General features: G+C 52.1%; 1 protein-coding gene across 2 annotated transcripts in view; it reads right to left on the bottom strand.

Moving 5' to 3' along the window:
• The window catches only part of CRISPLD2 (cysteine rich secretory protein LCCL domain containing 2), a 90,909-nt gene that overhangs the window by 48,376 nt on the left and 16,442 nt on the right, over positions 1-26,091 (bottom strand). Inside the window, exons 1-6 of one of the 2 annotated variants that reach the window (XM_063612506.1) lie at positions 25,107-25,166; positions 23,193-23,506; positions 16,145-16,263; positions 12,604-12,736; positions 11,448-11,563; positions 7,344-7,444 (exon numbers count right to left, since the gene is read on the bottom strand). In XM_063612506.1, coding sequence (XP_063468576.1) covers positions 7,344-7,444; positions 11,448-11,563; positions 12,604-12,736; positions 16,145-16,263; positions 23,193-23,432 — 709 coding nt within the window. In that variant the 5' untranslated portion in view covers positions 23,433-23,506; positions 25,107-25,166. Of the gene's footprint in view, positions 1-7,343; positions 7,445-11,447; positions 11,564-12,603; positions 12,737-16,144; positions 16,264-23,192; positions 23,507-25,106; positions 25,167-26,091 lie in introns of those variants that run through there. The other variant, XM_055299760.1, reaches the window with a different exon arrangement.

Genomic DNA, 26,091 nt, shown 5'->3' with positions numbered 1-26,091 from the left:
AAGCCTCCCAGGCCACAGCTAGGACCACAGGTGCACGTGAGCACAGCTGGCTAATTTTCTATTTTATTTTTTGTAGAGATGGGTTCTCGCTATGTTGTCCAGGCTGATCTGGAACTCCTGGCCTGTGATGGTTAATACTGACTGTCAGCTTGACTGGATTGAAGGATGCAAAGTATTGATTCTGGGTATGTCTGTGAGGGTGCTGCCAAAGGAGATTAACATTTGAGTCAGTGGTCTGGGTCTTGGTGGGCACCATCTAATCAGCTGCCGCAGCAGCTAGGATATAAAGCAGGAACAAAAATGTGAGAAGGCGAGACTGCCTTAGCCTCTCAACCTACATGTTTGTCCCATGATAGATGCTTCCTGCTGTCGAACATCAGACTTCAAGTTCTTTAGCTCTGGGACTCGGACTGGCTTCCTTGCTCCTCGGCTTGCAGACAGCCTATTGTGGGACCTTGTGATTGTGTGAGTTTAACACTCCTTAATAAACTCCCCTATGTATATATCCTATTAGTTCTGTTCCTCTAGAGAACCCTGACGAATACAGATTTTGGTACCAGGAGTGGTTCTAGAGGAAGAGAATATTAGGGATGGAGTTCTTTCGTTGGTTTTAGGGTTTCTGGAGTTGGCTGCTTAATATGATTAGACCCCAAAATGCTAAGGACTCTACTTCTAATAGTATGGAGAACACTGGGAGTCCTTGGCATGAGCTATTCGGAGAGTTATGCAAAATAAATAAACTGGACACTCCTCATTCAGTGCTCCTGAGAGGGGAGTTCAGTGACTCTAGACATAATACCTTTGACTATATGTGGAGAACCAAGGAACATAACGAAGCTGGTTGGTTGCTTCTAAGTTCACTGGACAAAGTGATGAAAGAAAATGAGGAACTCAAGGATTCTAGCTTCTGGCTTCAGAAGCAGATACCGAGCCTCAAATCTGGTAAGATTACCCTGAGTGAGTCTTATCTCCTGTAGAGAAAGAGCTGGAATTGTGGAAAAACAGACACAAGCTCTTCTCATGCAAGTGGCTGACCTGCAATGAAGGTGCATGCACAGATACTTTGCTAGGTGTCTACTTATTAAAGCGAAGGTGTTGATTGGAAAAGAATGGGAGCCTGCAACTTAGAATGGGGATGTGTGGGAGGACCCTGGTGAAGCTGGGGACACTGAACTTGTAAATGCTGATGAAACTTTTTTGCCAGAAGAAACAGGTTCCCCATCCCCAGTAGTGGCAATGTCTCCTCCCTGACCCATGCTGCGGTCAGCCTTTCCACCTTTGCTGAGAGGATAAACCCTGCACTGCCTGAGGCAACACTGATGGCCTCCCCTGAGGCAGCTACCAGGCAAGATAATGTTGATTCTCCTCAGGAGCCAACCCCAACATCCCTGTTTGCTTCTAGACCTATAACTAGACTAAAGTCCCAGCGGGTCCCTAGAGGTGAGGTTCGGAGTATGACACATGCTATACTCGAAAAGAACTGCTTGAATTTTTTAATGTATATAAGCAGAAATCTGGAGAATAGTCATGGGAATGGATATTAAGGGTATAGGATAATGGTGAAAGGAACATAGAGTTGGATCAGGCTGAATTTCTTGATTTGGGCCCACTAAATAGGCATTCTGCAGCTCAGGGAGTTAAAAAAGGTACTTCACTGTTATTATTTGCTTTGTTTGCTTGGTTAGCTGAAATACGGATTAAAAGGTGGCCCACTGTGAGTGAGCTAGAAATGCCTGATCTCCCTTGGTTTAATGTAGAAGAAGGGATCCAAAGGCTTAGGGAGATTGGGATGGTAGAGTGGATTAGTCACTTTGGACCTACTCATCCCAGCTGGGAGAATCCAGAAGATATACCCTTGACTAATGCTTTGTGAAATAGATTTGCTTTTTTTTGTTTTTCGTCTTTTTTGAGACGGAGTCTCACTCTGTCACCCAGGCTGGAGTGCAGTGGCGCAATCTTGGCTCACTGCAATCTCCGCCTCCCGGGTTCACGCCGTTCTCCTGTCTCAGCCTGCCGGGTAGCTGGGACTACAGGCACCTGCCACCATGTCTGGCTAATTTTTTGTTTTTTTAGTGGAGACAGAGTTTCCCCGTGTTAGCCAGGGTGGTCTCAATCTCCTGACCTCATGATCCACCCGCCTTGGCCCCCACAAAGTGCTGGGATTACAGGCATAAGCCACTGCGCCCAGCCTGCAAAATAGATTTGTAAAGGCAGCACCTGCATCTTTGTAATTGCTTTTCTATGTACGTCAGATCTAACAGTGGGAACCGCAATCACTCAACTACAAAATTTAAATGCAATGGAAATGACTGGATCCTGAGGTGGCAGGAGCCAAGTGGCAGCAGTCAACTGTCAAAAGCAAGGTGGGCATAGCTACCATAATGGACAGCAGAGGCTAAGCGGCAATCAGAAAAGTCTAATTCGTGTAGAGTCCTGTCATTGGCTAATTAATTGTGCTGCTCCTAGAAGTGAAATTGATAGGAAGCCTACTGCATTCCCATTTAATTTACATAAACAGAAAACTTCCAGATAGAGTGGACAAAAGACTAATTTGAATTATAAAAAAAGAGAATCACGGCCCCTCCATCAATTTCCAGACTTGAGGCAGTTTACAGACCCAGAACCCCTTGAATGAAGGGGAGGCTAGGTCTTCTTGAAGAAGGACCCCACTATGCTACTGACAATTTATGCTGTTAATCTTTCTCCCATCCTTCCCCAAGGAGACCTCTGGCCTTGTACCGGGGAAACTGTGCATTGGGGAAAGGGAAATGATCAGACATTTTGGGGACCTGGACACTGGCTCTGAGCTGGTGTTGACTCCAGGGGACCCAAAACATCATTGTGGTCCTCCAGTGAAAGTAGGGGCTTATGGAGGTCAGGTAATTAATGGAGTTTTAGCTCAGGTCTGGCTTACAGTGGGTCCCTGGACTCATCCTGTGGTCATTTCCCCAGTGTCAGAATGCATAATTGGCATAGACATACTTAGCAGCTGGCAGAACTCTCATTTTGGCTCCCTGACAGGTAGGGGAGGGCTATTATGGTGGGAAAGGCCAAATAGCCATTAGAGCTGGCTCTACCTAGAAAAATAGTAAATCAAAAACAGTATCGCATCCCTGGAGGGACTGCAGAGATTAGTGCCACCATCAAGGACTTGAAAGATGCAGAGGTGGTGATTCCCACCACATCCCCGTTCAACTCTCTCATTTGGCCTGTGCAGAAGACAGATGAATCTTGGAGAATGACAGTGGATTATCGTAAGCTTAACCAAGTGGTGACTCCAATTGCAGCTGCTGTGCCAGATGTGGTTTCATTGCTTGAGCAAATTAACGCATCTCCTGGTACCTGGTATGCAGCCACTGACTCGGAAAATGCCTTTTTCTCCATTCCTGTCCATAAATCCCACCAGAAGTAATTTGCCTTCAGCTGAAAGGCCAGCAATATATCTTTATTGTCCTACCTCAGGGGTATATCAACTCTCCAGCTTTGGGTCATAATCTGATTCAGAGAGAACTTGATTGCTTCTCTTCTGCAAGATATCACACTGGTCCATTGCACTGATGACATTTTGCTGATTGCATCCAGGGAGCAAGAAGTAGCAAACACGTTGGACTTATTGGTGAGGCATTTGTGTGCCAGAGGATGGGAAATAAATTCGACTAAAATTCAGGAAACTTCTACCTCGGTAAAATTTATAGGGGTCTAGTGGTGTGAGGCCTGTTAAGGTATTCCTTCTAAGGTGAAGGATAAGTTGCTGCATTTGGCCTCTCCTACAATCAAGAAAGAGGCACAATGCCTAGTGCGCCAATTAGGATTTTGAAGGCAACACATTCCTCATCTGGGTGTGTTACTCTGGCTCATTTAGCAAGTGACCCAAAAGGCTGCCAGTTTTGAGTGGGGTCCAGAACAGGAGAAGGCTCTGCAACAGGTCCAGGCTGCTATGCAAGCTGCTCTGCCACTTGGGCCATATGACCCAGCAGGTCCAATGATGCTTGAGGTGTCAGTGGCAGATAGGGGTGCTGTTTGGAGCCTCTGGCAGGCCCCCACAGATGAATCACAGAGGAGGCCTCTAGGATTTTGGAACAAGGCCCTGCCATCTTCTGCAGATAACTACCTTCCTTTTGAGAGACAGCTCTTGGCCTGTAACTGGGCTTTGGTGGAAACTGAACGTTTGACTATGGGTCATCAAGTCCCCATGTGACCTGAACTGCCTATCATGAACTGGATGCTTTCTGACCCATCGAGCCATAAAGGGGGTCGTGCACAGCAGCATTCCATCATCAAATGGAAGTGGTATATATGTGATTGGGCTCAAGCAAGTCCTGAAAGCACAAGTTAGTTACATAAAGAAGTGGCTCAACTGCCCATGGTCTCCACTCCTGCCACCCTGCCTTCTTTCCCCCAGCCTGTACCAATGGCCTCATGGGGAGTTCCCTATGATCAGTTGACAGATGAAGAGAAGACAAGGGTGTGGTTCACAGATGGTCCTGCAGGATATGCAGGCACTACCTGACGGTGGACAGCTGCAGCACTACAGCCCCTTTCTAACACATGCTTGAGGGACGGCAGTGAAGGGAAATCTTCCCACTGGGCAGGACTTCAAGCAGTGCACTTGGCTGTACACTTTGCATGGAAGGAGAAATGGCCAGATGTGCGATTATATACTGATTCACAGGCTGTAGCCAATGATTTGGCTCGATGGTCAGGGACTTGGAAGAAACATGATTGGGAAATTGGCGACAAAGAAATTTGGGAAAGAGGGATGTGGATGGACCTCTCTGAGTGGCCAGGAACTGTGAAGATGTTTGTATCCCATGTGAATGCTCACCAAAAGGTGACCTCAGCAGAGGAGGATTTATTAATCAAGTAGATAGGATGACTCATTCTGTGGACACCACTCAGTCTCTTTCCTCAGTCACCTCTGTCATTGCCCAGTGGGCCCATGAACAAAGTGGCCATGTTGGCAGGAATGGAGGACACGCATGGGCTCAGCAACACGGACTTCCACTCACCAAGGCTGACCTGGCTACGGCCACTGCTGGGTGCCCAGTTTGCCAGCAGCAGAGAACAACACTGGGCCCTTGCTATGGTACCATCCCTCAGGGTGATCAGCCAGCTACCTGGTGGCAGGTTGATTATTGGACCTCTTCCATCACAGAAAGGGCAGAGGTTTGTCCTCACTGGAACAGATGCTTACTCTGGATACAGGTTTGCCTATTTTGCGTACAATGCTTCTGACAAGACTACCATCCACGGACTCACAGAATGCCTTATCCACCGTCATGGTATTCCACACAGCACTGCCTCTGACCAAGGCACTCAATTTATGGCTAAAAAAGTGTGGCAGTGGCTCATGCTCATGGAATTCACTGGTCTTACCACGGTCCCCATCATCCTGAAGCAGCTGGATTGACAGAATGGTGGAATGGCCTTTTGAAGTTACAATTACAATGCCAACTAGGTGACAACACTTGGCAGGGCTGGGGCAAAGTTCTCCAGAAGGCCACGTATGCCCTCAATCAGCATCCAATATATGATATTGTTTCTCCCATAGCCAAGATTCACGAGTTCAGGAATTAAGGGGTGGAAGTGGAAATGGCATCACTCACCTTCACCCATAGTGACCCACTAGCAAAATTTTTGCTTTCTGTTCCTGTGACATTAAATTCTGCTGGCCTAGAGGTCTTAGTTCCAGAGGGAGGAATGCTGCCACCAGGAGACATAGCGAAAATCCCATTAAACTGGAAGTTAAGGTTGCCACCTGGACACTTTGGACTCCTCCTACCCTTAAGTCAACAGGCTAAGAAGGGAGTTACAGTGTTGGCTGGGGTGAGTGACATGGATTATCAAGATGAAATCAGTCTACTGCTCCACAATGGAGGTAAGGAAGAGTATGCATGGAATACAGGAGCTCCCTTAGGGCATCTCTTAGTATTACCACGCCCTGTGATTAAGGTCAATGGGAAACTACAACAGCCTAATCCAGGCAGGACTACAAATGGTCCAGACCCTTTAGGAATGCAGGTTTGGGTCACTCCACCAGGAGAAAAACCATGACCTGCTGAGGTGCTTGCTGAAGGCAAAGGGAAAACAGAATGGGTAGTAGAAGAAGGTAGTCATCAGTATCAGCTATAACCACATGACCAGTTGCAGATATGAGGACTGTAATTGTTGTATTTCCTCCTTCTTTTGTTAAAAACTTGTTTGTGCATGTATACACTTGTACTAAGAAAATATCTTCATGTTATTCCCTTTCTCCTTTATCATGGGACATAAGATTTATTAACTTCATATCAGCATTTAAGTTTTGTTAACTTTATGTCATAGCATTTGGGTTGGGGATTGGTGAGTTTCCAGTTTTACAAAGGATAGTTGTATTCTGTTAGGTGTAATTATGATCTTATTATTGTCTTTATTTGCAGATAATGTATGATCTCAGGAGATGTGTATGGGTTCAAGTTGACGAGGGGTGGACTTGTGATAGTTAATACTGAGTGTCAACTTGATTGGATTGAAGGATGCAAAGCACTGATCCTAGGTATGTCTGTGAGGATGCTGCCAAAGGAGATTAACATTTGCGTCAGTGGGCTGGGAAAGGCAGACCCATTCTTAATCTGGGTGGGCACCATCTAATCAGCTGCCAGTGCAGCTAGGGTATAAAGCAGGCAGAAAAATGTGAAAAGACTAGACTGACTTAGATGGAGGCTGGGAGCAGCCTCCATCTTTCTCCCGTGCTGGATGCTTCCTGCCCTCAAACATCGGGCTTGAAGTTGTTCCACTTGCAGACTCGGACTGCCTTTCTTGTTCCTCCACTTGCAGATGGCCTATGGTGGGATCTTGCGATCATGTGGGTTTAATGCTCCTTAATAAACTCATATATATATATATATTTATATATATCCTATTAGCTCTGTCCCTCTAGAGAACCCGAACACGTGGCCTTATATGGTCCTCCTGCCTCAGTCTCCCAAAGTGCTGGGATTACAGGTGTGAGCCACCGTGTCCAGCCCGTGGCCTATTTTATATGAAACTGTGAATGCTAATGAGGGTGAGCAGTGTGTCTGCATTTAATGCTGTGTCCAGCATCCACAGAGCCCGGCACAGGAGATGCCCATGGGAAACCATGTCTCGGGGCAGTGGGGCTCTCCAGGGGCCTGGAAGCTGAGCCTAGACCCTGGAGATGAGGCTCAGCTCATCACGGAGGCGGGAGAAGCGTGCTGAGAGAGTCTTCAATAGGGCCGGGAGGGGTGACTGACTTCTTTAATTCCCCCGTTTTATGTAACGCTGTCGCATGACTCAGACCGAGGGGAAATTCATTGCAAAAGTGTTGGGAGTAAATTTCCTACCTCGGTAACACAAGTTGTTCCTGCAGCTGCCTCCATAGCTGGGCGGGCACTCAGAGCAGGGCCGGCCATTCTTGTAGGGGGCTTCTCCAATCCAGTTCCCCCTGAGGACAGACCCAAAAACAACCATCAGAGGGAACCACCACGTGAGGCCTCAGGACTGATCCTCTTCCAAGGCCCACTTGCGTCCCTGAACACCGCCACTGACAGGTCGGGGGGAAGGTGTGTGCTGTGGGAAGCGGGAAAGGTGGCTGTCCCAGGCCCCTCCCATGCACAGAGAGTCTAGAGAGCTCCAGAATACCAGCGATTCTGCAGAAGGGAGCTACAAGATGTCCTTCCACCCAGTATCTTTGCCCTGGCTGGCTGTCGGCCCCGTGGCCCCCCTTCCACCAACACGGCTCCGAACATCGTCAGGGCCCCTGGATCCCAACACCTTAGCACTGAAAAACTGCCAGGACCCCCTTTTAAGCCATTTCTCAAATGTATAAAGCCAGCCTGTTCCGGAGACGGCTTGCGTTTCCCGGTTTTTTCCACACGCCATCCCTGGGCTGTGCCTTCACTGTGCTCCTCACTCCATCTCCCCAACACCCCAGGAGGGAAGAGCTAGAATTCAATACTTTTGCAGAGGAGTAAACTCAGGCACAGTGAGGTTAAGTGACTTGCCCCAGGTCACAGAGCAAGCAAGTGGCGGGGCTGGGATTTGAACCCAGGCTGTCGGGCTCAGAGCCTTAGTTAGGCAAGCTCTACTCTAGGGGCTGGGTCAAAGGTCCTTTTGGGTCACAGTTGCCCTCTGCCTCCCTCTGGAGTTCCCAGGGGCAGGAAAACTGGAGGCCGCACCATAGCCTTTCCCCAAGGGCCAGGTAGTGGTGGTGAGCGGAGTCCCCAGGCCCTTCCTGCAGCTCCTGGGCTGTGAAGAGCAGGTTCTCAGGGTTGGGCCCCAGGCTGCCAGCGTGTGCCCTCAGCCAGCCTCCTCCAGCCCCAGCCTCGGTCTCCCTTTCTGTAAAATAGGGTCACGGCAGCAGGGCTGCTGTGAGACTGAGGGAGTGACCGTGGGGAAGCCCTTGGACCAGCACCTGACTCATGGGGAAGGCTGTGCCCTGAGCACTGGGGAAATCCACAAGCTTGTGCGGGGAACGCTCTGACGCTTTCCAGGGAAGATGGGGAGGGGCCCTGCCAGCGCTGGCCAAAGACAAAACGGCAGGACACACGCTGTGGGGCTGATAAGCATCCGTCCCTACAAGAGTGGCCTAGAACTTCCCGCGGCCCCAGAAGCACCCTGGCCTCACCGAGGGGCCTGTGGGCAGGGGAGGGGCAGTGGGCTGTGCAGTGCGGGAGGACAGGGCTGGGCACTGTCTGGTGTTATGACCTGCACACAGCCTCTCCCACCCTCTCACATTCCGGAGGCAGAATGACCGCGTCCGTGCCTTGCCACAAGACATCCCTGCTCAGAAACGCCCTGTTCAGATCCCCGGGGGTCTTAAGGATGACGCCCCCAAAAGGAACATCACCAAGGGACCGAGAGGGCCCAGAGCCCATGCTGTCTCTGGGTGAAGCCCAGGAGGTTTCTAGATGATTGTGGCCCACTGCCCCTGCCAAGTTTTCCCTTGTGTCTAGCGTTCTATATTTCCTCAGACAAACCACACCACCGACGCTCCCAGCTCAACCCTAATACTCAGGTTTGGCATTGGTGGAAGGCTGGCTGGGCACCAGGTCCTGCAGACAAACAATCTCCTTAATTTTTGAGACAGGGTTTTCCTCTGTTACCCAGGCTGGAGTAGAGTGGTGTCACCATAGCTCATTGCAGCCTCAACCTCCTAGGCTCAAGCAATCCTCCCACCTCAGCCTCACAGGTAACTGGGAATACAGGCATGCACCACCACACCCAGCTAACTTTTTGTATTTTTTGTAGAGATGGGGTTTTGCCAGTTGCCAAGGCTGGTCTTGAACTCCTGGGCTCAAGCGATTCTCCTGCCTTGGCCAAAGGAGGCTGGGATTACAGGCATGAGCCACCGCACTGGCCAGTCTCCTTAATTTTTGAATAGCACCGTGAAGTACCTTCCCTCACATACAAGGCCCTCTGTGTACACACCCACCCCACCCCTTGCCGGGTTGGGAATCCCCCTCAAGGGATCTGACCCCCCCCACACCCAAACTCACCCTCCCAGCCACCCTCCGCACCCTGGTGCCTGGGACAGTGTCCTGCATAGCCCAGGGGCTCAAGCCCTCTCTAAGAAAGAGGCCATGGACAGCACGCAGTAACACGCAGCAGACAAAAGGAAAGAATCGGCGATCACGCAACACCACGGGGAGACCTCACCCATGTGATGTTGGGCAAAACACCATTTGGGGGCACAGGGAGTGTGCTGTGTGGCCCCCTTCATGTGAGGTCCCACACCAGACACCACAGACCGACGGGAAAGACGCTGGAATGGTGGTCACTTTGCAGGGCACGAGAGAGTCTCTGGGGCACGGGAGACACTGTCCATCTCCATCTGGATGGTAGTTACATGGGTACAGGGCTATTGTCATGGACTTTCAGTATGTTTCTCCCCAAATCCCAATGTTGAAGCCCTCACTCTCAAGGTGACTGTACTTGGACACAGGGCCTTGACGAAACTAATTAAGGTTAAATGAGGTCAATAGGCGAAGTCCTGATCCAATAGGAGCGGTGTCCTCATCCCTCACCACCGTGTAAGAAGGCGGCTGTTGGTGAGCCAGGAAGAGAGCCCCCACTGGAGCCCGATGCTGCCGCACCTGGATCTGCCACCCCTTGGTCCAGGGGATTTCCAGCCTCCAGAATGGTGAGAGATGAAAGTCTGATGTGTAAGCTGCCCAGGCTGTGGTGTCTGTTGTTGCAGCCCCAACAGACTAAGGCATGTGAGACTGCGTTGCACTGTATACTTAAGATGAGTATATTTTACCATATGGAGGTTATTCCTTTTTTTAAGGAAGCAGGGGGCAGCTACAGAAGGAAAGAATTTCATTGCTGATAGGACCTTCTAGTGTCTATTTTTTATAGAGTCAAGTCAAATGATTCCTCATTCACCACCTGCCACCGGGCCAGGAATTCCACCACCTTGGACCAGTCTGCTGCTGTTGCATGGTGCCCGCATCCCTCCCAGGCAATGACATACCCACTGCGCTTATCCATGTGGGCTGCTGAGCCACGCCACGCCACCGCAGGCACGCCAGATGGTTTTGAGAGGGCTTCTATTTTTCCTCTCAACCTCAGCGATTCCCCCTTCATCCCACCTTTTCATGACTACTCCTGATCCAAAACAAATAAATGAGGTCATTCCCGTTTCATTTAGTCATTGAGCAAACATGCCCTGGGGCCCACTCTACACAGGGCACGGGGCAAGAACAGCGATGGCCAGTAGCCAGCACGCAAACCTCAGGCCATGAACTGGGGGAGTGGCTCTCCAAGAATCAGCACATATTTGTCCTATGAGCAAATGAGTCAAGGAATGGACGCCACACTGATGATCTGAGCATGCTATAGGCGGACAAGGCACCATGATCAGGAGGCTGCATGTGGACCCTCTTTGGAGGGAAACAGAGAAGCTAGGCTTTGTGTGAACATCTGTTTTCTAGGGTGCTGTCTACTGCACGTTTTCAGAGAAAAATAATCATACTGCCAGGGCAGACCATGCCGGTTGCCCGGCCAGCAGCTATTCCCGCTTCTGACTTTGTTCAGTTGGTCCCAGAGGATGTCTTGCAAAGCCAGTTGGGGCAATCTTGTTCCCCCTCATCTATGATTGGCCGAATTCCGGCCAAGAACATAAGGAGAAAGTATGCCAGTGTGCAAAAGACCTAAGGAGAGAGCCCTTTGACCATCCTTCCTTCTGCCTGGGGAGATGTGATGTTGGTGCTGTGCAGCCATCTCCGGACCATGAGGAGAGAATGGTATGGCAGGAAGACGGAAAGGATCCGAGTCCTTGTTGACACTGCTGAGCTATTAAGCTAACCCAGATGCACCAAACCCTAGATTCTTTGTTATATGAGATAATAAAGACTTCGCTGCTCAAGCCAGTTTTCACTTGGTGCTCCCTGGCAAGCAAACACATCCCAACCCCCACTCCATACAACCGCATCAACTTGTCTTACTTTGGAGAATAATTGCAGACGAGGTAGACCGCGTTCTCCCAAACGTCTCCCCAGACGGTCATCTTCCGGCAGGTGTTCACAGCACAGCCGATCTTGTTGGTGGTGGCCCAAACTATCTGAAAAGATGACATCTGTGTGTCACAGCTCGAGGGACAAGGCACAAAAGGGTGATATCATTTGGCCCGGGTGTATAAGGTGCTGGCACTAAAGAGGTACGTAGTGAAGGGTTGGGGAAGCAGATATTAATCCCTAACCCATTGAAGATACATACATTTCCTTAAAAAGCAAAGCAAGCGGGCCGGGCGCGGTGGCTCACGCCTGTCATCTCAGCATTTTGGGAGGCTGAGGCGAGCGGATCATCAGGTCAGGAGTTTGAGATCAGCCTGACCAACATGGTGAAACCCCGTCTCTACTAAAAATACAAAAATTAGCCGGGCATGGTGGTGGGCACCTGTAGTCCCAGCTACTCTGGAGGCTGAGGCAGGAGAATCGCTTGAACCCAGGAGGCAGAGGTTGCAGTGAGCCAAGATCATGCCACTGCACTCCAGCCTGGGTGACAGAAAGAGACTCCGTTTCAAAAAAAAAAAAAAGCAAGCAAACAAACAGACTCCCACACAATGAAAATGCCCCACAATGTCAAATTGCCATAGAAGTTTTCTCGGGTGGGTGCAGCAGCTCACACCTGTAATCCCAACACTTTGGGAAGCTGAACGGGCAGGATTGCTTGAGCCCAGGAGTTTGTGACTAGCCTGGACAACATAGCCAGACCCATCTCTAAAAAAACAATACAAAAATTAGCCAGGCCTGGTAGTGCACAGTTGTAGTCCCAGGTACTCAGGAGGCTGAGGTGGGAGGATTGCTTAAGCCCAGGAGTTGGGGGCTGCAGTGAGCTAAGATCACTGCACTCCAGCCCAGGTAGGAGGGAGACACTGCCTCAGAGGAAAAAAAAAAGTTTGTAGTGCTCACGCAGTTTCTGGCCTTGCTGGTAACAAACAGCTTATTCTACCGGCTGTACTTCACATAGAACTGAATTTTTAAAAATTAAGGCAATAACAGCGCAGAGGCTTTACAGATTTGGCTACAATCCCCCAGGGGCAGGGGGTGAATGACTGGGACTGGGGTACAGGGCTGAGGTCGTGGCCAGTCCCCGAGTTACCTGTGTGTAGTGCGTGCACATGGGCCCCGAGCACCTCTCTGGACACCAGGGGTTGCACTCGCTCGGGTAGGGGTAGGTGTAGTCCTTCACCTCGTCATACCAGGACTGCACGTGGAACCCGGGAGAGCGATACCTGCAAGGCAGAAACCGCTCACTCAGTCCCAGCCCCTCCCCCAACCCGCCAGGGGAGACAGCAGCAGCCAGGGGCAGGAGGGACGGAGGGAGGCCGAGGAGGGGGAATAGCCCCCAATTCCAGCAGCAACCACGGGCAGCCAGGAGGGAGGGAGGCCGAGGAGGGGGAAGAGCCCGCAATTCCAGCAGCAGCCACGGGCAGCCGGGAGGGAGGGAGGCCGAGGAGGGGGAATAGCCCCCAATTCCAGCAGCAGCCACGGGCAGCCGGGAGGGAGGGAGGCCGAGGAGGGGGAACAGCCCGCAATTCCAGCAGCACCTGGTACCGGTGCTCAAAACCATGATCATTGAGGAGCTCACCTGGGGCGTCTAGTAGGCTCCTCAGGTGGCTCATACACCACCTGCATGTGCAGGAAAATCTTGACCTGGCTCTTAATGAGTCCTTTGTTATGTCAATTAGGTGTTTATTTTCAGGTACATTGGAGAAAAACTACCCAGCCCATGAAGCCTGTATTTCACAGATACTGTTGTCTGAGACAAAACCTGATTAAGACGTGAGTGCCGTTAAGGCCGAACATGGTAGCTCACACCTGTGATCCCAGTAATTTGGGAGGCTGAGGCGGGTGGATCACCCGAGGTCAGGAGTTGGAGACCAGCCTGGCCAACATAGTGAAACCCCGTCTCTACTAAAGATACAAAAATGAGCTGGGCGTGGTGGTGCACGCCTGTAATCCGCAGCCACCAGCTGCACCTGTCCCTGGACATCCTCCATGGGGTCACCGCTTCATGCCTACCACCCCCTTGCTTCAGCCTTGGCCGCCAAGGTTGGCACCATTTTTTTTTTAACTAGGGAAAACACCAAACTGGAGGCAAGTCCACAGTCCCACTGTCACCAGCAAGTATAAACAAAGTGGTTTCGACGAAGAGAAAACGCTCACGGGGGAAATGACCATTTTTAAGGGCCATGTGGTCGGCGAGGCAGTTAGAGGTCTTGTAACAATTACTGCCTGGAAGCGGAGCGCACAGCAGCGGTCAGCGGCATTTGCAGAAAGGCGTGCACACAGTGAGGAGGCAGGAGCAGAGGGCTGCTGGCCACTCATCCGCTTCCCTGCAGGCTCAAGGTCACGCAGACTCAAGGCTGGCACTGGCACGGCTGCGGGGAAGGGAACCCGCGGCTGCCCCGGGGGGCCGTGCAGAGTCAGGGGCTCTTTTGCAAAGCAAGTTAGCAAAATTCCTTAAGAAGGGGGGAAGTCTGTGTGCCCTTTGGCCCAGCAATCCTCCTTCTCAGGAGTAATCCTAATGAAATCATTCAAGTGAGACAAAGCGAAAAACAAAAAACAAAACTGAATCTGCAAGAGCCAACGGGTCAACTTTGGTCTGTCCACATAGGGACCATTAGGGCGTTTGCAGGGCGACACTCATGACAACTGTATCACTGAAAATTTCCTGATATTGTATGAAAAGGAAAAAAAAAAGATTTCAAAGTGATCCAGGCTACAGCCGCAATGCTGTAAAACTATGTCGGCGCCCAGCCAAGTGCTACAAAGGAGCCCAGAAAAATGAAAAGAGCTGAACCAGGCAAGTGGAATTATAGATCTCCCTGCTTTAGACACTTGACTTTCATGTTATTGTAAGATTTTTTTTTTTTTTTTTTTTTGAGACAGAGTCCTGCACTGTTGCCCAGGCTGGAGTGCAATGGCGCAATCCTGGCTCACTGCAGCCTCCGCCTCCAGAGTTCAAGTGATTTTCCTGCCTCAGCCTCCCGAGTAGCTAGGATTACAGGCACCCACCACCACGCCCGACTAATTTTTTTGTATTTTTAATAGAGATGAGGTTTCACTATGTTGGCCAGGATACTCTTGAACACCTGACCTTGTATTCCGCCCACCTCGGCCTCCCAAAGTGCTGGGATTACAGGCGTGAGCCACCGCGCCTGGCCTGTAAGACAGTTTTTATAAAAAGCTAACTTCACCAAAGAAAAAACCATGGTGTGGATTTGCCTCTCTGAAGTCACAGCTGTCGATCCACCATGACACCTGCCCAGGTTTGTCCCGAAAACCTATGGATGCAGAGGAAGGTGTGGCTGCCCGTGGCCCAGTGAAACCCAGACTAGGAAATTCCTCTGTGGGAAGTGAAAGCAAACCCTCACCTACATTTTAAGAGGCTGTCTAAAGCCCAGTCCAACTTTTCTATAATTAGGGCAAAATGGACGTCGATCCAGGTCCTGGATGGGTCTGAGGACGTGAATTCTGGCCTTACGCATGGCACAGTCACCGGGTGGTTGTTAAGTCTTATGTGGTCTTAGTTGTTATCCTGGGAGTGGTCAAAAGACATTTTTCTACTTTCTCCAATGAAACCAGCTCTCAGCCCCCAGGAGGGGACTTCTGGCCTCTTTGGGAGCACGGATATGTGGTCCAGGTTACTCTGGGGAAGGCCAGTCGGCTGCGTTTAACAGACAAACATCAATGCCTCCTGTGGGAGAGGGGACAAACCACTCCCAGACAGGGAAGGAGAGGGGACAGAACACTGCCAGACAGGGAAGCTCGGGGGTCTGGAGAAGTTAGTGAGCTTCCGGACGGCCGGATGATGCAGGGAAGGCAATGGGCAACTTCCCAACAGGGGGGAACGTGGCTCAGCCTTAAACAGAGAGCAGAGCCAGACACAAATGACCCACCACGAACAGAGCAGTTCACCCCACAGGAACGGGGACTCAAGAACTCTGCACAGGAGATGGAATGGAAACCCTGAACTATAGGCTGGGAGCGGTGGTTCATGCCTGTAATCCCCGCACTTGAGGAGGCCAAGGTGGGTGGATCACTTGAGGCCAGGAGTTTGAGACCACCCTCGCCAATATGGTGAAAGCCTGTCTCTACCAAAAAATAAAACAATTACCCAGGCGTGGTGGCACATGCCTATAGTCCCACCTACTCGGAAGGCTGAGACTCGAGAATCACTTGAACCCAGGAGGTGGAGGTTGCAGTGAGCCGAGATTGCGCCACTGCACTCTATCCTGGATGACAGAATAAGACCTTGCCAAAAAAAGAGAGAAGGGAAGGGAAGTGAAGAGGAGGGGAGGGGAGGGGAGGGGAGGGGAGGGGAGGGGAGAGAAGGGCACCAAAGGGAAGGGAAGGGAAGGAGGGAAGAATGGAGGGAGGAAAGGAAGAAGGAAAACGCAAACTACAAACTTTAATCAATCATCAGTGTCTGCGGTCAGCCAACCAAGCTTGAATACATTTTGTCAGTCACTCAGGAGTGTTCCTGGGTGCCAAGCCTCAGTTTCCCAGAATATCGATGGGACGGGTGGTCTGTCTCACTCTCTTTGCAGGCTAAACTTGATAATGGGCACAAGTGCTGAGGCCGGCACACGGCAATGGGGGCCTGCGGCAGCTGCAGAGGAACTTGTGGCTCTTACCTGCCCCAGTGGGCGGCCAGGTTCTGCCCGATGGACACCAGCAGACTGGCGGGCCCGTGCTCCCAGATGCACTGACTGGCCCACGCTGCAGCAGACTTCTCCAGTTCGTCATCCCAGGTCTGTAGGAGAAGGAGAAACGGGAACCGGGAGGTGAGGGTGAGGGAGGGGCGTAAGAACCATAAATACAGCAACGCCCCAGCCTGGGCTCCCGTGGAGCCTACAGCCAATGCTCTGCTGCCGTATGGCTGGGTTCCTAAATCAGCCAGGGGGGCGTGGCAGGCCAGAGGTGCCGGCTTCAAGCCTGTCCTCAGGCCTCCTGCTGGGCCTCTAACTTGCGAGAGGTCCTGGGCAGCTGCCTTCTCCCTGGGCCTCAGTATCTGTTCTGTGAAACAGGAGTGGCCATGCTGAGTGACCTCTGAAGGTAACACAGCACGCTGTGTGGAAAAGGGAGGGTCAGCAGCCATCTCTAGGGACGGTCTTGGCCTGGAAGCCCCTCGCGATGACCCCAGCTTCCTCTCCTTACTACGCATGTTCCAGGCACACCAGGCCTCGGGCTTTACCCCAGTCTTTTCGTTGCATTCTAATAGGGGGCCTCTGAAGCAGGCGCTTCTTATCTCCATTTCACAGGCAAGCATATCAAGGCTTGAAGAAGCAATGCCATTTTCCCTGGGTCCCACAGCCAGCCAGTCGCAGACCCAGGATTAGAACCCAGGTCTTCAGGACCTTAGACCCTGAGCTGTCTCCATGTATGCAGTTATGTGTGGGCCACAGCAGGTAATAATCAGATGCTATTCCTAGGCCAGGGGCTAGAAATAAATTATCCGAGTGGCATTGGATTGGAGCTCTGAATGCTGGTCCTGGAAGGGCAGTGTGAACCTAGGCACGCAGTTACCCTCTCTGAGCCTCACTGTCCTCATCTGTAATGTGGGTATGTCCACAGCCCTCAGTGTGAGCAGTAATGGGGAGGGGAAGCCTACGAGGTGCCCAGCCCAGGGCCTGGCTGCAGTCAGGGAGGTTTTATCCGCGTCAGCCACACTCAGGCCTGCAAAGAAAAGCAGACGAGGGCCCCTGCAGGGGATTTTAGATTCTCACTGGCCACCCGCGGGGCAACACTGCGAGAAAGGCCCTGAGATGAATGGGTGCCGCATTTCAGTTGGAAGATAGAAAGTGCCGGAGATGGGCTCGGCGCAGTAGCTCACGCCTGTAATCCCAGCCCTTTGGGAGGCTGAGGCGGGCAGATCACTTAAGGTCAGGAGTTGGAGACCAGCCTGCCCAACATGGTGAAATGCCATCTCTACTAAAAATACAAAAATTAGCTGGGCCTGGACAAAGTAAGACTCTGTCTCAAAAAGAAAAAAAAAAGAAAAGAAAAGAAAGTACCAGAGATGGACGGCAGGGATGGTTGCACAACAGTGTGAATGTACCTAATGCCGCAGAACTGCACACTTAAAAATGGTTACAATGGTCAACTTTATAGTCCGTATATTTTACCACAATGAGAAGAAATTGACAAGAGACGTCTTCAGCTTGCCCAGATCCCTGCTTACCTCCCAGCACCGCCCATCCTGAATCAGCGGGGCCTGAGCAGGGGCCTGGGCAGAGACTCTGAAGACAGGCTGGCCCCAGGAACACACATGCCTCTTGGGGAGAGAACTCCATGAACAGAGCAAGCGTGTCCTTTCTCCTCTGTGGAGGAACAGACGCCAGGCAGCCCTGGCACAGCTGGCAGCTGACGCTGCACTTCCACCCTGGAGTCCTCCCGACAGATGCTCCAGCTTTAAGCAGGCAGAGGCTGGCCGCCCGCCCTCTGCACACCCAGCCCTGGGCACACAGCAGATGCTCAGGGAAGACAGTCCTGTCTTAGCCCTGGGACCCCCCAGCAGGGAGTACCTGCCCAACACAACTGCATGCCTCGCTTCCCTCTCTCCCCGTGTCCCAGCAAGACTCCTCCATGGCCAAGGGGCAACAAAACTTGAGTTTTGGAGAGGTTAAGTAGCATGCCTGAGGTCACACAACCAGGAAGCCTTTCACAACCCCCTCTTGTCTGGCTACTAAGGGGGGCTCTTCCTGCCTTGCATACTGTAACCAAGTGCCAGACCCATCCCACTAAAATAATAAGTTACTAAAATATGCTAATGCAATATGCTGACTGTGCAATATACTAAATGATAACAGCATCATTCACATTTACTTAGAACTCATTATGCATTATCTCATCGCCTCCTCCAAACAACCCTATGAGAAAGGGTTTCTTGTTCCCATCGTGCAGGTGAGGAAATATAAACAGAAAGGCTAAGCAATCTGCCCGAAATCACAAAGCTGGCCAGTGACAGAGCCGGCTGGAGGCAGGCAGGCTGGCTCCAGAGCCTGTCCACTCAGAAAACCTCAGAACGGGCTGCTCAGCTCTTTGGGGTTTTAGAATCCACCTTTCAGTGCTAAGGCTATTTCAAAGGACTGTGGCTTGAAGCCACGGCAGGCGGGGTCGAGCAGGAAGCCATGTTTCCAAGACGCTTTCTCAAATCTGCTTTGCTTGTTTGGATGTGAACCGGAGCAGCGGAGCAACGCAGTGCAGTGCTGAGGGCGCCGGGCTGAGTGGCAGGGACTCTGCCTTCCCTTCCTTTCAGCCTCCCTGGTCTGAGGTAGCCTCAGCAGCATCCATGAAGGCTCAGCCTCCCCAGCAGGCCGGCCTTTTAGACCAAAGGAGCCAGATCCCAGCTCCAATCCTGAAACATCACCAAGTAAACAAACAGGAAAACATGAAAGACCTGCTATGGGCTGCCCAGGCGGCCTGACTTTCCCTGCTGCAAAGAAGCTCCTTTCACCGGCGCTAAGTCTTGCATGAAACCGGGAGGACCGCACAGTGCAGGGACAAGAAGACCAGCGTGAACCCGGCCTGCTCCAGACCAGAAGGCGGGAAGCATCTGGGATCCTAGGGGTCGCAGCTCAGTCAAGCTCCAGTCCCAGATGCTGACAACCTCTCCAGAGAGACGTGGGGCCTCCTTGCCCCACGAGGACCAAGGCCAAGCCACCAGGGATGCGTGCATGGGACATTCAGTGGGTCTCAACGTTCCCATGGCCCCTTTCATTTCTCATAAAGCAACTCTCCCAACAGCATGTTCCAACAAGCCCCCTCTGCTCTCAGAAATTGGGGGTGAAAAAGAAAAACTTCGGTTGGGCACAGTGGCTCATGCCTGCAATCCCAGCACTTTGGGAGGGTGAGGTGGGTGGATCACCGGAGGTCAGGAATTCAAGACCAGCCTGGCTAATGTGGTGAAACCCCGCCTCTACTAAAAATACAAAAATTAGCTGGGTGTGGTGGTGTGCACCTGTAGTCCCAGCTACTCAGGAGGCTGAGGCAGGAGAGTCGCTTGAACTGGGAAGTGGAGGTTGCAGTGAGCCGAGATCGCATCGCACCACTGCACTCCAGCCTGGGCGACAGAGCTAGAATCTGTCTCAAAAAAAAAAAAAAAAAAAACGGAAGGAAGGAAGGGAGGAAGGCTGACTTGGAAGGGGAGGGGAGCGTGGCACGAAGGAAAGCAGTGACTCTGAGGGAAGGCTTGCAGGTCTTCCAGCCTCTGCTCTGCCCCTTCAGAAACAGCCCCCGGGCAGGGTTGCTCTGCTTCCAGGAGCCTTTCTCACGGTGCGGTGTGTCCACAGCTTGGAGAAAGACAGAAAGCCCAGCCAGAAAGCCAGTGTAGCCCTGAGCCATGGGCAACGCCTCCCAGGTCTCCGGAATGGCTCTTTGTTCTTCATTCCCTGCCTCCCGCCCAAATACCGCCCCCGTCACTCCTCACCTGCCCATCACCTGCTGACTGAGCCACCTCCCAGTAGCCTCCCTGCTTCCTGCCGGGCCCTCCAATCCCCAACATCGCACAGCAGCAAAAGTGTTTCATGGCCAGGTGCGGTGGCTCACACCTGTAATCCCAGCACTTTGGGAGGCTGAAGTGGGTGGATCACCTGAGGCCAGGAATTTGATACCAGCCTGGCCAACATGGCAAACCCCGTCTCTACGAAAAATACAAAAATTAGCCAGGCATGGTGGTGGGCACCTATAATCGCAGCTACTTGGGAGGCCAAGACAGGAGAATCGCTTGAACCCAGGGGTCGGGGGTTGCAGTGAGCCAAGATCACACCACTGCACTCTGCCTGGGGGACAGAGTGAGACTCTGCCTCAAAAAAAAAAAAAAAAAAAAAAAAAGAAGGTGCTTCACAGTCACAAATGTATCCTCTCCCACAAAAAAACTCTGTTTCTTTTTTTTTTTTCTTTTTCACCCCCATTTCAGCAATACCAAAACCCTATTCCTCATAGAATAAAAGGCAGGCTCCTCACCTAGCCTCAAAGCCCTCTGTGATTTGCCCCTTACTGCCTCTCTGACCTCTTCCAATGGCCTCATTCCCTCAGAAATGAGCCATGGCCCCGCCGGCTTTGTGAGAGCTCCTCTGAGACCTGAAGCTTTTATCCCACTAAGGAAAGAGACTCACGAGGCAGTGGTGGCTTTCACACCTTCTGTTCCCTCTGCCCAGAACACCCTTCCCTGCAAGCTTGCTTGCTCAATCATGCTCACTCTTCAGGTCTTAACTGACATGGCTCCTCCGCAGAGTGGGCCACCCTTAGACCTCCATCTCAGTCAGGTTTCTCCCACCCCTAAAGTTCTTTCTTGCAGCTCCCCGTATTTCTTCATCTAACTCAGCACAACTCATAATCATGCCTCTTCCTGGAATCCAGGACAGTGCCTGGCACATCGAAGGTGCTCCACAAATACTTCCTGGCTACACTAGTCCAGAGGTGCCATGTGGACGGGGACCTCATCTGCTTTGTTCACCTCTTTATAGCAAGAATCTCACGGGGTGCTGGGCACACGGGAGGCAGTCAAAAATATATTGAATTCACCAGTTGATTAAATCTCAGGTGTGTGGAAGGCAGAGAAGAAGAGCCTGCCTCCTACCCACACATTCAATAAATATGTATAGGCTGGGCACGGTGGCGCTTGCCTGTAATCCCAGCACTTCGGAGGCTGAGGTGGGTGGATCACTCGAGGTCAGGAGTTTGTGAACAGCCTGGCCAACATGGTGAAACCCCGTCTCTAATAAAAATACAAAAAATTAGCCTGGCGTGGTGGTGCATGCCTGTAATCCCAGCTACTCAGGAGGCTGAGTCAGGAGAATCGCTTGAACCCTGGAGCCGGAGGTTGCAGTGAGCCGAGATGGCATCATTGCACTCCAGCCTGGGTGACAGGGCAAGACTCTGTCTCAAAAACAAACAAACAAACAAAAACAATAAATATGTATTAGCACCTTCTATGTGCAGGTTTTGGGGACAGACAGGGTGGCTTTGAATCCCAGATTCACCATTTGTACATTTGTAGCTGTGTGGTTTGTACAAGTCCTTTAAAGATGAACCTCTCTGAGCCTCAGTTTTCTCTTCTGCGAATTGGTCCTAATACTTTCTATTTTCCAACATTACTGTCAGGATTAAAGAGGACACAATTCACACGGCACGTAATAGCCACTCAACCCTCATGCGATGACCCTCCATGGCAGCTTTGTGGGGGAGACATGGGTCATCACCCAGGCCAGCTCAGCCTGTGGCAAAGGAACGTGACCATACCTTTAAAGACACAGAGGAGACGGCAGCGTTTCTCTCAGAGCAATCACAGCAGGGGGCCATGGGTGCATTCCAAAGACATGATGACGCCTGTACCCCCAAAGTGGCAAAGACTCAGACTCTGGGGAAGACGTGGATTTTTTGTTTGTTTGTTTTTATTTTTTGAGACAGGGTCTTGCTCTGTCACCCAGGCTGGAGTGCAGTGGCGCAATCTCAGCTCACTGCAGCCTCGACCTCCCAGGCTCAAGTGATCCTCTTTCCTTAGCTCCCATCCCCCACCTCCACCTCAGTCCCACTGCAGCTGGGACTACAGGTGCACACCATCACGCCCAGCTAACTTTTGGGTTTTTTTGTAGAGACGGGGTTTTACCATGTTACCCAGGCTGGGACGTGGGTTTGTTCAAAAAGCCATTCATAGCTGATGGATGGACAAGGTGGAGGCTCCTGGTTGGTGGACAAGGAGGGACCCTAGAAGACTGTGGTCCATTTCCCTGTAGTTCTGGAAAACCAGCCAGGAAAGAAGTTTCCACACTGGAGCTTGGGGTCAAATAGCAGCATCCCCCAACCACACCTGGGACACCCATCACAAGCACCCAGGAGGGTTGACCTTGGCTGCCTTCTGTCACCGTTAGCTCCTTTCCCAGTTAGCAAAGACTAGGGGTTGGGGAGGCAGGGTCAGTCTGTGCTGGGGCCTTCACAGCCTCAACTTATCTCACAGTCATGGCAACCACATGAGGAAGGACTCTCAAAGGGGAAAGTGAGGCTCACAATGGCTAAGGAGAATTCAGAGTCGTGCAGCCAGCGTGTGGCAGAGCTGAGATCAGCATCAGCAAAGCCCGGCCCTGGGCCCCTCCCCACTCTGCCTCCAGGTGGGAAGGGCTGAGAGCTGTGTTCCCAGTGGAGCTACCAAGAGTGACATGAAGGCAACGAAGCAGGCTCTGCACAGGGAACCCACGTGTGTTATTTTGGCAGAATCTTAAGAACAGAGCCAGAGCCAGACATGGTGGCTCATGCCTATAATCCTAGCACTTTGAGAGGCTGAGGCAGGAGGATTGCTTGAGCCTAGGAGTTCAAGACCAGCCTGGGCAACATAGCAAGACCCCCAACTCCACAAAATATTTAAAATCTAGCTGGGCACTGTGGTGGGTGCCTGTAGTTCCAGCTACTTGGGAGGCTGAAGCAGGATCGCTTAACCCCGGGAGCCTAAGGTTTCAGTGCATGATGATTGCGCCATTGCACTCCAGCCTCGGTGGCAGAGTGACACCCTGTCTCAAAACAAACAAACAAAACAGAACAGAGCCAGGATCCTCCCCTGCCAGAGGACACCCTGAGTCAGCCATCACACGCACTGACTGGGGACCAGAGCTGGCTGCGGAACAGAGCAGGCCGGTGGCCCAGGCCCCACCCCCGGTGCCGGCCTCTGTGGCCGGAGCCAGCGCTCACCATGTACTCCATGTTGGAGGCCTGAGGCTGCACCTGGCCCCGAAGCTTGTTGTGCAGCATGAGGATCTCCTCCTTGTCCTCCCTGGGGATGGCTCTGCGGACCCGCAAGTGAGACTCGTTGTGCTGGTATTTGCTGAGCAGCTCCTCTAAGAGAGTGACGTTGGGCAGGAGGTAGCCTTGGGATCCGCAGACCAGGAGCAGCAGCCCCAAGGGGATGACACTGCCCAGGACGCAGCTCATGGCTCCACTCCTGGAGCAACTATGGGACTCACAGGGTGGCCTGGGCTCCTGGGGCACAGCTGGGCGCTTGAGCTCTGAAAGGAAGCAGAGGGCGGTGGGAGAAGCCGCATTAGTAGGAGCCGGTCACAGCGCTGGCTCGAGCAGCGAAAGCAGCACACACAACTCTCTCTCCATTTTACAGATGTGGAAACTGAGGCCCACAGAAGCTAAACAAGCAAGGTCCCACAGACAGGAAGTGGTGGAGCTGGGATTTACGCCAAGGGTTTCCAGCGAGGCGAGCTGTCGGGATTCCAAAGAGGATAACCTAGAAGAGTTCCTCCTGGACTCAAGTTTTCCTCGAGCGAGTCCCGCATTTCCTAATTATGAGTCAGCCTCTCTTATACATTCAGGACTCAGGTGAATCTCTGGCACAAATTAGCTTCTGTCTCTTTCCCCAAGGGGATGGCTAAAGTCATTTCCCATTGCCAAAGGATGCTCCGTGGACCAACGTTGAGAGCAAACTTCTAGTCCCTGTGATGTCAGACTCAGGTTACCCATAGTGGTTGACATATGGCTCCTCTTATCATGGCGCTTGCCCCGAGACCCCTCCGCACATCTGTCGCACACTAAGACACAGCTGCCCAGAACCAAGTCCAGCCAAGGCCTCAGCCTTTTGTTCCCTCAGAAAACCCTTCATAAGCACCTACACAGGCCGGTCATTTATGTTATTCCCAATCACCGTGACAACCCAGGAGGTCAGGCTGTTCTCATCCCCATTTTGCAGATAAGAAAGCTGTGGCTGGCTGGGCACGGTGACTCACACCTGTAATCCCAACACTTTGGGAGGCTGAGGCAGGTGGATCACGAGGTCAGGAGATCAAGACCATCCTGGCTAACATGGTGAAACCCCATCTCTACTAAAAAATACAAAAAACTACCCAGGCATGGTGTTGCGCCCCTGTAGTCCGAGCTACTTGGGAGGCTGAGGCAGGAGAATGGCGTGAACCCAGGAGGCGGAGCTTGCAGTGAGCCGAGATTGCGCCACTGCACTCCAGCCTGGGTGACAGAGCAAGACTCCGTCTTAAAGAAAAAAAAAAAAAAATTGCCGGGCGTGGTGGCTCACACCTGTAATCCCAGCACTTTGGGAGGCCAAGGCAGGTGGATCACGAGGTCAGGAGATCGAGACCACGGTGAAACCCCGTCTCTACTAAAAATACAAAAAATTAGCCGGGCGCAGTGGCGGGCACCTGTAGTCCCAGCTACTCCGGAGGCTGAGGCAGGAGAATGGCGTGAACCCGGGAGGCGGAGCTTGCAGTGAGCCGAGATCGCACCACTGCACTCCAGCCTGGGCCACAGAGCGAGACTCCATCTCAAAAAAAAAGAAGGCTGTGGCTTAGTGTGGCGACAAGACAAGCCCAGCGCCCGCCTCCTGGTAAGGAGAGACACTGAGATTCGAAATGACGATTACAAAGACCCAGAATTTTCCAGCAAGCTACCTTGGCTCCTCTGTCCCTGAGGGCCAACTACCTCCCCTCCATTATAGGGTCACGAACCACAGCCCTCCTCCTCCTGGCTTGCCATCTGAAAAATGTGTGTTATTGGCCCTAGAAGAAAAGGAAGGGCTTGAACGAGTGCATCCGTGCACACCCCCCTCTTTGCTTTTCTCCCAGGGGAGAGTCGGGGCCACCCAGTCACCTCCATGGAGTGCCTTATTTTGTGCTGGACTCTGAGATGGAGACTGGGGATGCAAAGATGAAAAGGACTCTGTCCCTGGCCTCAAGGAACTCACAGTTAGGTTGGGGAGATGGAGGAGGAAACCCCCAGTCCCCACATAGCAGGACAAGGCTGACTCTAAAGACAGTGCCAGGCCCTCAAGGGCCGGAGGAAGCAGCTCTGTCTGGAGGGTTGGGTGGTGGCCGTGCCTCAAGCTGACCCGTCGGAAGTCCACGGGGCTCAGTTCTTCACATGAGTCCTCCCTGGTCTTCACCCCCATAGCACCAACCAAGTGTTTACCAGTCAAGTTGGCTGGGACAGTGGCAGTGCAAAGTGGGCGTCCTTGGGTGGGGCCAGGGTGGGGAGATGTAGATTGAGGCCTGGAGGGGATGGAGACCAAGACGGGCATCCCAGGAAGCAGAAACGTTGGCAACAGGAGACAGAGGCTGAGCCAAAGAGCTATGGGAATGCTGTGGTTCCCATTCCTGACCCCTGGAAACTCTCCAGGGTCCTGACTGAGCCTGCGCCTCAGACAAAAATAACCCCATGCGGAGAGGAGAGGCTTGGCTTGCTTTGTAGTGGGCCAGACGGGCTGCCCTCCTCCGAAGCCGAGCCCGGGACGGTGCGGGGAGGACCTCTGCGTGCTTACTTGTCCCTCTGGGAAGCAGACCAAGAATGCAGAACTTCTCAGGATCCCTGATCTCTCTCTCTCAGGTTAGTCACACCACCATACATGAACATTTCCAGCTGCAGGCGGCCAGGCTCAAAGAAGAGACGCCAGAAAACTCTGACGCTGGGCTGAGGTTGAGAGTGCGGTAATCGGCGTCACGGGGTGTCCTCCCGGTGTCATGACGATGCTCCGCTTATTTGCATGTACATAATGAGATATCTTGGGGATAAGACCCAATCTAAACACAAAATTTGTTTATGTTTGAGATACACCTTATACATGTAGCCTGAAGGTAAT

This window comes from Symphalangus syndactylus, chromosome 11 (genome assembly GCF_028878055.3).
Source record: "Symphalangus syndactylus isolate Jambi chromosome 11, NHGRI_mSymSyn1-v2.1_pri, whole genome shotgun sequence".
Classification (NCBI taxonomy): domain Eukaryota; kingdom Metazoa; phylum Chordata; class Mammalia; order Primates; family Hylobatidae; genus Symphalangus; species Symphalangus syndactylus.
Note: the sequence above shows the minus strand (reverse complement) of the source record. Positions and strands in the feature narration are given on the sequence as shown.